The sequence below is a fragment of the Galeopterus variegatus genome, unplaced genomic scaffold, assembly GCF_000696425.1.
Source record: "Galeopterus variegatus unplaced genomic scaffold, G_variegatus-3.0.2 Scaffold5350, whole genome shotgun sequence".
Lineage (NCBI taxonomy): Eukaryota > Metazoa > Chordata > Mammalia > Dermoptera > Cynocephalidae > Galeopterus > Galeopterus variegatus.
Window position 1 is genome coordinate 59,227 of NW_007731461.1, and position 9,926 is coordinate 69,152.

Sequence of the window (9,926 nt, forward strand, 5' to 3'; positions counted from 1 at the left end):
GTGCTGGCCCAGAGTGAGCTCTTGGGGGCTGCTGGTGGCCACATGGGCGTTGCAGGCCTGGTCCTTGCTTTCCTCCTCATGCCCCACTTCCTGGCAGGGAAATGTCGGGGAGAGAGGGTCCTCATGTATAAGCAGGACCCTGTAGCCCGGTTACCTTCACTCTAGCCCTAGTCTCCTCCTTGGCTGAGCCCCAGCATATATAGTGGGGTCCCCAGCTCCTTGGGGAGTCCACAGAACCTTGGGCATCCTCCACGGGGCATCTCACATCTGGGTGGCCCCAGGACAACCAGCTGTATGTGTGTTGAGGGGTAGTGTCCTGCCCTAAATTCCTCTAGACTCCCTGCCCAGGGGCCCAAGGTCACGCCTTCCCCAGCAGAGACCAGGACAAGTTCATCCAGGGTGAATCCAGCACTTTAATGTCTTCAGAGAAACTTGAGGGCGTGGGGGAGTAAAAGAGGGAGAGCAGGCTCCCTGGGGTGGGGAGTGGGGGCACAAGGAAGTAGGTTCAGAGAGTGAGGGACAGACAGACACTCCAGAGAGACAGACATCCTCATGAAGAGAGCTGGGGAGCAGCAGATGCTTTGCTACCAGACGTGGCTGCCCGACCTTTGATGGGGGCAGTGCACAGAGGGAGTGGCGGAGGGACTGAGCCCAGGGTCAAGGCAGGGTCCCCGGGCCCCACTCCAAGTGGGTCTCCCAGTCCCTTCCATGGTTGTCTGCCTGAGGCCTGGCTGTCAGCTCCCCTGGTGCGGGTGGCTCTGGGTCTGCTGAGGGTCCTTGAGCTGCCTGAGGCACAATCCTTGCAGGGGAAGTTGCTCACTGGAGCCAAGTACAGGAGGAAGGAGGGGGTTATGGCTCCCACTGCTGGGGCACGTCCATGGAGGCACAGAGTGGTCCACAAGAAGTGCTGGTTCCCCATCCCCGCCACCCCCACTTGTGCCTGCCCCGAGGGGTCAAGAGATGCCCAGCCCGAGACCCCGGGGTCCTGATATGCCTGGGCTGCCCACCAGGTGAGGTCGTGGTGTGAGCAGGTGCTGGCCCCGTGCAGCCCCCACCTCACTTATAGAACACCTCGTCTTCCTCCTCCGAGACAGAGCCGCTATCCACCAAGTGGGGGGAGCCCGGCAGGGGGGCCCCACCCTCGGGCCCTGGGGCCCCCAGTAGTCGCCTCCGATGCTGCTGTTCCGGGCTGGGGGGCTGTGGGTCAGCGGCTGTGATGGGGGGCTCATCGGGGGAGGGCCAGACGTCAGGGGAGAGGCCTGGGGAGGAGAAGGCCGGAAGACTGTCATCCTGCGAGGGGCCACTCAGAAGGCTGTCCTGAAGGTAGGTGCTCTCCAGGTCTGGAAAACCAATGGGGTGGGGGGAAAAATGAAGTCCTGGATCCTGCTCCTCACCCTCTCCCAGTGTGTGAGGGACAGCAAGGGGCAGCAGACCTGTCTCCAAATCCCACCGTGTCACTGTCAAGCTGTGTGACCTTGGGTAAGTCACCGAACCTCTCTGAGCCCCCGTTTCCTCCCTGCGGCAGTGAGCGGAGTAGCTGGGAGCAGGCTTTGGACCTAGACTATGCGCTCTGAGAACTGGGACAACCAGTCTCCTCCTGGGCCTCTGTCCCCTCCTGTCCTGGTCAGAGGGAGTTAATTAAGTGAGATAATGCTGCCATAGGCTTCACCCAGGACCCAGGCTCGCTGAAGCCCTCAATGGTATCTCAGGGTTCTGGAAAGGGGGTTGGCTGTGCCTGGTGGTAAGTTTCAGATCCCAGCACTGATGCCTCCGGCTGTGTCATCTGGGGTGAGTTTCTGAACCTCTCGGTGTCTCAGTTTATTTGTAAAATGGAGACAACAGGACCTGCTTCCTGGGGCTGTCATGAGGATTCAGTGAGATACACATGGAAAGCACTTGGCATGGTAGGCGTCCTCTCCTGTATGCCTCTCAGGCCCTCCCTGGCAACAGGCAGGGCAAGGATCACTGGTTCCCCTTACAGATGAAGGAACTAAGGTGGAGAGAAGGAAAGGGCTTGCCCGCGGTCACACTGCATTTGGTGGCAGAGCTGTCATCCAGCCTCAGCTCTGCTCTGCCCACCCCACCCTGGCACTCGCCAGGCTGTACCCTGGAGCTGGACGATGTCCTGCGGGTTGTTCTCGGGGTGCAGCTCCTCATCGTCCAGTGAGGACCAGGCGCTCAGAGTGGCCTCTGTGATGGCAAACTGCTCAGCGACCCCTGTGGGTAGACAGTGAGACCCAGCTCAGTGGGGACACAGCAGAAGGTAGGGGAGGGCCTCAGTGCCAGAACAGGCTGTCACCGGGACAGGAGGATGGCCACCTCTCTGATCAAGGTTGCCTGCTTAAGGCCCTTCCACCCTATGCCGTTATTTTTCCCTGCCCAGACAATGCCCACATGTGATCCGGGTCCCCTACAGTCTCGGCTTCACCCCTGCAGAGTCCCAGCCAGTCCCACCGCTGTCCCCCACTGACCTGCAGCAAAGCGGGCCTCGCGCAGCTCGTCTGGGAGGCAGCAGTAGTGCTCGTCCTCGGCTGGGGACAGCTCCCAGCCTGACCGCCGGGCACTCCAGCCCTTCCACTCGATGAGGTGGGCCACGCGGCCACGCGCCATGGCCGTGGGTTTTGTGATGTGGTCCTTGATGCTCTGCACCACCCCTGGGGTATTGAGGGCATTTGGGTGACAGCCCTGACACAAGGCCCAGCTCAGGCTCCACCCCCAAAACCACCAGACCCCATACCTCAGGCCCACCCAATGGCCTGTACCCCACATCCAATGTCCCCTGAGCACCAAATGCGTTGTACCCACCTCATGCCTCACACCCCCTGGTGGCCTGAACCTAACTATTCCCCATGCCCAGATGAAGCCTTGTACCCACTCCTTGCCCCGTGCCCTCCCCAAGCCTGTGGCCCCACTTTATAGAGATGCTCCCCACCAACCCACATGCCCCATTCCCTCCCAAGCTCCTATGCCCAGTCAAGTTCAGACCCTTCCACCCAAGGAGACCCACTCAAGGACCACTTACAATCCACCCGGTCCCCCCTGGTCCCATTATCCATTAATTAACACATTCTAAGAGAGCATCTCTGTGCCTGGGTTGGTGCTGACCCAACTGAGGCTGATATGTGGGTGGGTGAAGCAGGCAGGGAAGGCTTCCTGGAAGAGGTGGCCTGGAGTTGGGCTTTGAATGCGGGTTGGGTTTGGACAGATGGAGGCAAGACTGGAGGCTGTTTCAGAGATGAGAGGAGGATGGAGGCATAGAAGAGTCTGGCGTGATGCCAGGACTAACGGGCGAGACATGGGGGCAACGCCAGGACTGGGGCGGCAGAAGGGGAGCCGACCAGGAGCAGCCTGGGGTCTGAGAGAGCCAGGCGGAGGGCTCGGACGTTCTAATGTCGGTGGGGGGTCATGGCAGGGTAGTGAGCAGGAGAGTGACAGGCTAGACCTACTGTTCAGGAAGAGAATCCTAATGAGGGGATTAGGGGCCAAGGGCAGAGACAGGGGGACCATTAGGGGCTATTGCAGGCACCCAGCAAGAGACAGGGCAAGGGCTGGGCCGGTGGAGAGGAGGGGGTGGGGTCCTTGGGAGGGGACCTGTTGGATGAGGAAGGTGATGGGGAGTCATCGGGAATGATTCAGCATCTCCATTAGCCAAGGCTGAGAACACAGATCTGGGAGTGACCAGGGTCCCTGACGTCAGGATGTGAGGAATGGCAATATTTAGGAAAGGTGAGGTATCCACAAAGGAAACTAGAGAGCCCCGAAAATGGGAAAGATGGAGATGAGCAGGGAGGGGGGAACCATGCCCCCAAGGTGGGGTCACTTGGCCATCAGAGAAGGTTTCTGGAAGAGGCGGGGTTTCAAGCGTCCCTTGCAGGGCAGGTGGGGTGGAGGGAAGGTGTCTCAGGTGGAGGGAACAGCACGGGCAGATGTGGGGGCAGGACAGCTGGGGGCCTCCTCTGGGTCCCTGGAGCAAAGCTGTGGGCGAGGGGGCAGGCAGGCTGGCAGGGGCCCAGAAGGCCGTGCTGTGGGTGGCCTGCAGCAGAGGCTGTGGTGGTTGCGTGCCCAACCCCCAGCTGCTGCAGATGTTGCTGCTGCGGGCCACTGAAGGGAGCTGCCTCACCCGGAGATGCTGGCAGGCTGCAGTGACTGACGGGTGGGGGGGTGAAGTCCAGCCATCCATGCCTGTGGTGTGATCCATGCTCCTGAGCTCCCGTGGGCCGGACTGAGACACGCTGGACTCTCCCCACACTGTGGCTCTGCTGAGCAACTTCCCCAGCCCTGTCCTGCTCCCTCATCCCTACGGGTTTTTCTTGAGAGCCATCTCTCAATGGGTCACTGGCTCTCAATGGGTCACTGGCAAACTCAATGGGGGCCCTGCAAACTCCACAGACCAGAGAGGGACAGCTGGGACCTACCCACAATGGACGAGGTGGCCAGGGCTGCCACGTGATAGTTGCTGGAACAGGATCTGGAGCTGGATAGGTAGCCGTTGGTAGTCTGGAAGCACCTCTGTAGGAAGGGGGAGGAGGCGTGAGCAGAATGGGGCACACTGCCAGCGACGTCCCCCACCATTACCATCTCCCAGTCCCCCAGGTCTTCTGGCAGTGGGCAGGGACAGGGCAGGTGAAGCCAGGGAGGTACTGCCAACGCCCAGAAGGCCACCCCCTCCCCACTGTTTTAACAGACCCTCCTCCCCCGAGGCTGGCAGGACTGTGTGCCTAGACTGGGCCCAGCAGAGGGAGGGATGATGCTGTCACCTGAGGCTGGCTAGATAGGGGGACAGGCCAGTACACTGACCTGCCAAGGATCCCAACAGAAATCCATCTGTTTGTCCTAAAACAAGAGGAGAAAGAGGATCAGGCAGGTCCGGCACACTGTGCCAGCAGATAGCACTGGCACATCCTGGTGCCCTGGCTGGTGGTGCGGGTCAGCCTCCTGCTGCTCCACAAGGTTGGGGTCTGCCCACTCACGGGTGGTGCCCTGGACTCCCCTGGCATGCAGAGAAGGAAGGAGGGGGCAACGGTGGCACTGCAAGGAGAGGCAGCGGGTACAGGAATAGATCAGACCCGGATTTGGGTTTGACTCTGCCGCTTCCTAGCTGGCTGTCCTTAGACTAGTGACTTAATATCTCAGAACATCAGTTTCTTTCTCTGTGAGATGCCGACAGTGCCACTGGCCTCACGGGTTGTGGTGAAGCATAAATGACAATGTAGGCAAACCGTCTAGTACAATGCTTAGCATGTGGTGTGGGCTCAGGAAAAAAAGTAATTATATCAACTGGTAGGTTCAAGCCACAGACCCTGGGGCGAGGGTGGAAATTATACACCAGGGTTTGGGATCCCTAACAAGATCTTCTCAATCCATCTGGACTGAGAATTCCATTCCTTTCACCCTTTTTTTTTTTTCTTGGCAGCTGGCTGGCATGGGGATCTGAACCCTTGACCTTGGTCTAATGACACTGAGCTCTAGCCAACTGAGCTAACCATTCCTTTTATTCTTGAGAGGTCAGTGCAGGCTGCTAAGGGGTCGTGGGCTGGTAGCCGAACATGTTATCTGCAAGGCTCAGTGAATTTGGATGGAAAGAGCTTCAAGTTGGACTGTCTTTTCTAAACAAGCCTAGTCCAGTCCCTGGATGCTCAGCCCAATCCAGACCCTTATCCAGCTGAATTCCAAGCCTTAGGGGCCCTGATCCCACAGGGAGAAGCTGAGTTTGTTAGGGAAGGAAGGAAACTGGAATGGTTTCCTGTGGAGAGCTATAGGGGACAGGCCAGGGACCAGGCACAGGCAGGAGTGGGGATGAGAAGTGACCAGTTACCTTGCCAGTGACGTGGTCTGGAGCAATGGTGGGTGGGCGGCCGGAGGGCAGGTCTGGGTTCAGGGGGTCTGTGCCCTGGGACATGGGGCAGTCCCTGTGGGCACTTGTGAACAGATCTGGAAATAAGAATGACAGGAGGAAATTAGAAAAGCCCAGGCCTCTCCTGCTGTCAATCCACCGGCAAGTCCCACTGGCTCTCTCTCCTACGTCCATCCCAGATGGATCCATATTTATCCATCTCCATCCTCACCGTGGCTCCCCCGTGCGGGCCACCATCCTCTCTCACGGCAGGAACAGCCTCTGAAGTCCACTCTCTACCCAGCAGCACAGGGACTTTCTAGCCAGATTTTGTCACCGGGGGTTAGAGGACAGTGTGGATGCTCCACCTGATTCCTTTGGGTCCTTTGTCCTGTTTTTGTTACCTCCCTGTCCCCCCCTCACCCCCTGCCATGTGCTTTTCTGCCACCAGGTGCACCCGTGACTCTTTCTAGGTGGGCTGCTCTCAGGCAGCTGAGATTACCTGAGAGTTTATGTTGGTTCCACTGGCAGGTGCAGGACCCCAGCTCCATTGTCTGGGATCAGAAAACTCTGAGCTCAATTTATACTCCAGAGTCCCCTGTGGGACCAGGCTGAGGACCTTGCCCGTGACCCTCTCGTCCCCCTTGTTTGGCTGTCTTCTCTGACCTGCTCATCCCGTTCCTTTCTGGTTTCCTCTGGAAGATTTCCTTCATGTATCAGTGGTACCCAAATCCTCATTTCAAGGTCTGCTTCTGAAGAACTGCTCCAGAGATAACTGGGTAAGGGTCTGGAGCTAGACTGTCCAGTACACATCCCAGCCCTGCCCCTTACTAACTATGGGACCTTGAGCAAGTGACTTCACCTCTCAGAGCCTCCACTTCCCCGTCTGTAAAATGGGCCATCGAAGGATATTGTTCTCGTTCTTCAGGAACTGTCTAGTAGGATCCAAAACTGAGAACAAAGAGGCACTGAGGGCCCCACGTTTTGAAGAAAGCCATTGTTGATGGTGGAGGGTGGAGCAGTCACCCTCTCCAAGGTGGCCAGAACAGGCTCTGCTACCCCAGCCATCGGCCACCCATCTGACTCAGACCACCAGTTTCTCCTTGCATGCAAAATGAGGAAGTTTCCAGAGAACTACTTGCAGAAATTTGGGCTGCCTCAAAGGAGAGGCCCCAGTTAGATGTCTGCATAACCAGTGAGAGACTGCAGGGCTGTGGCAGGCAGGGTNACTGGGTAAGGGTCTGGAGCTAGACTGTCCAGTACACATCCCAGCCCTGCCCCTTACTAACTATGGGACCTTGAGCAAGTGACTTCACCTCTCAGAGCCTCCACTTCCCCGTCTGTAAAATGGGCCATCGAAGGATATTGTTCTCGTTCTTCAGGAACTGTCTAGTAGGATCCAAAACTGAGAACAAAGAGGCACTGAGGGCCCCACGTTTTGAAGAAAGCCATTGTTGATGGTGGAGGGTGGAGCAGTCACCCTCTCCAAGGTGGCCAGAACAGGCTCTGCTACCCCAGCCATCGGCCACCCATCTGACTCAGACCACCAGTTTCTCCTTGCATGCAAAATGAGGAAGTTTCCAGAGAACTACTTGCAGAAATTTGGGCTGCCTCAAAGGAGAGGCCCCAGTTAGATGTCTGCATAACCAGTGAGAGACTGCAGGGCTGTGGCAGGCAGGGTGGGGTAGGTAGGGGAGCAGCCAGCCCTCCCACCTCCAGGATAGCAAAGATTGGGAGTTTTTCAAGGTCAAGCAGACAATGAGGACAGGGCCATGTTTGGATCTTGCTGGTACCCCCTAAGAGGGCTGCTTGCAGGACAAGGGGACCCCAGTCCCAACAGGCTGGAGGCTGGACTACTTTAGGAGAAGAGGAGAGTTGCGCAGGGAATGGAAGAGGTCAAGCCAGGTCAGCTCTCCCATGAGAGGGGCTCCACAGTGAGGACCCCCTCTTCCCCCACCCAGTGCCTCCCCAGAGAATTCACACATGCTAACCCAGTAGACCAGTGGCCACCATCCCACAGCTCCCACCACTCTCACTCCAACCCAGTCACACTGGTCACTCTCCTGGGTGTTCCTCAGACACTCCCTGCCTCAGGGCCTTTGCACTGGCTGAGCCCTCACTCCTTGGAACTCTCTCCTCCCAGACAACCCAGGTTCACTCCTTCCCTCCATTCCGGTCTCTGCTTAAATGCCATAACTTCAGCGAGGCCCCCCCAACCCTCTTATTTATCATGATGGCCAACCTCTCTGTCCCCATATCCTGTTTTGGTCTTCATAGCGCCCGCCAGTCCCTCTCCACATTATGCATGTCTGTCTCCTTGTTCATTATCTCTACTAGAATATGAGCTCTATGAGAGCTGGGACCTCATCTGTTTTGTTCACTGTGACAGCCCCAGCACTGCCATAGGGCCTGGCACATCGTAGGTACTCATTAAACATTTGCTGTAAGAAGCAAGGCATGACTATTGGGATGCCTGCCACACACAGGCCTCAACAGGGAGCTGATGTTAGCCAAGAGAGATGAGAGCTCCAGATAAATAAAGTTTGGCCCTTTTTACTCAAATCCCTTGGGCCAGACCCCAGTATATCAGAGGAGAAAGGAACCCCAAGGGGGTAGGGAGTCAGCAGAGTAAAGGGCAGACTGTGGCCCTCAGGTGCAGCCTGCCCTGGCAGGAGTTGGGGAAGGTGAGCATTGAACCAGATGTGAGATAAAAGTTTTCATGTGCACCGGACTGGATTTAGTGTGCAGAAGAGACGAGAGAGTTCTGGGATCTGCCCAAAGGATGTTAATGGGTGGGCAAGTCAGGGAGGTCAGAGCAGCCTGCCTGAGGCAGGGATCCGAGGAAAGGAAAGCAGGGGGATGATTAACCGCTCCCTTCCCTCCCCCGCCGCAATGACCCAAGTACAAGGAGGAACAAGCGAGGACAGCATGCGATCGTGTGGGCTGAGCCTGCACACCACAGTGCTCAGCACACCTTGCTTTTGATCCTGAATCCTGGCTGTGTGACTCTGAGCTAGTCTTGTCCCTCTCTGGGCTTCGGTCTCCATCTCTACAAAGGCCATATTGTCTACGCCCCTCAAAGGCAGCGTTCAAAAGGGGCACATCCTTCAGTGGGTCACGGAAGCCATTTACTAGATCGTATTTTTAAAAATGAAGTAAAAGGAAAGAGAATAGAAAAATGAAAGAGAATGGAAACAATCAGAGCCCACTGAGGAGTCGGGTTAAGTACTGTTTCATGAAGCTTCTGTTTAAATTACATAGACACACCTGTACACGCACACGTGTGCGCATGCACACACATATATGGTAAGAGTTGTCTATGTGTGTGTACTGGGTCACGATGCAAAATATGTTTATTCCTATGGGTCCAGTCAAAAAAGTTTGAAAGTCACCACTCATAAGGTTCTAGAAATCCTGCATGTCATGCACAGGCTGGGGCCCGCCATGGTGCAGTCAGGGTGGCTCTGGCTACGGGCTGCTCCTGGAAACTTTGAGACGTGCTGGGATATTTCTAGGGCCCCTGGCTGCAGACCAGGGAGTGAGGTTGATGAGAGGGAGCTGAGTCCAGAGGAGACTGGTAGGTGATGTCAAAGCCCAGAGGAGACGTGACTTGAAGAATGTCACTCTTTGAGGTGGTGGTGGGCTTGGAGGACTCCCAGCCCCCATCTCCTCCCCAGCCTGCCTGCCTGTCCCTGCCAAATCCACCTTCTGCCCCTGAGGACTTTAGCCCCGTGATGTCACAGGCTGGTTGCCATGGAGACATCAGGTAATGAACCAGCCTAGGGTGAAATCACAGGCTGCTCTTCGCTCAGCTGGGACCAGCGGCCACATCACCACGGGCAACTGGAAAAACACTGACTTTCATGTGGGGTGGGGGCTGGGAGGCAGCCCCAAGGGACCACTAGCCCCTGCTCTTGTGACCGCCCCCTCTCCCAAGGGAGCTATGGGGGTACCTCCTTTCCTTCCCAGTCCACACCCTACTCCTCTGTCCTCAAGGTTTGAGGCCCCCCTCTCAGACCTACTCCTTCCCCGCCCTCCCCTGATTTCCATGGCGACCTTGAGGGGGCCATCTTTATCCTTCAAGGAGTGGGGT

General features: G+C 57.0%; 1 protein-coding gene across 1 annotated transcript in view; it reads right to left on the reverse strand.

Moving 5' to 3' along the window:
- Nucleotides 1-395: 395 nt before the first annotated feature.
- Nucleotides 396-9,926, reverse strand: part of FAM131C (family with sequence similarity 131, member C) — an 11,536-nt gene continuing 2,005 nt past the window's right edge. Inside the window, exons 2-7 of the mRNA XM_008589285.1 lie at nucleotides 5,816-5,931; nucleotides 4,798-4,833; nucleotides 4,416-4,509; nucleotides 2,472-2,654; nucleotides 2,107-2,217; nucleotides 396-1,340 (exon numbers count right to left, since the gene is read on the reverse strand). Of these exons, the coding sequence (XP_008587507.1) occupies nucleotides 1,057-1,340; nucleotides 2,107-2,217; nucleotides 2,472-2,654; nucleotides 4,416-4,509; nucleotides 4,798-4,833; nucleotides 5,816-5,931 (824 nt within the window). The 3' untranslated portion in view covers nucleotides 396-1,056. The remainder of the gene's footprint in view (nucleotides 1,341-2,106; nucleotides 2,218-2,471; nucleotides 2,655-4,415; nucleotides 4,510-4,797; nucleotides 4,834-5,815; nucleotides 5,932-9,926) is intronic.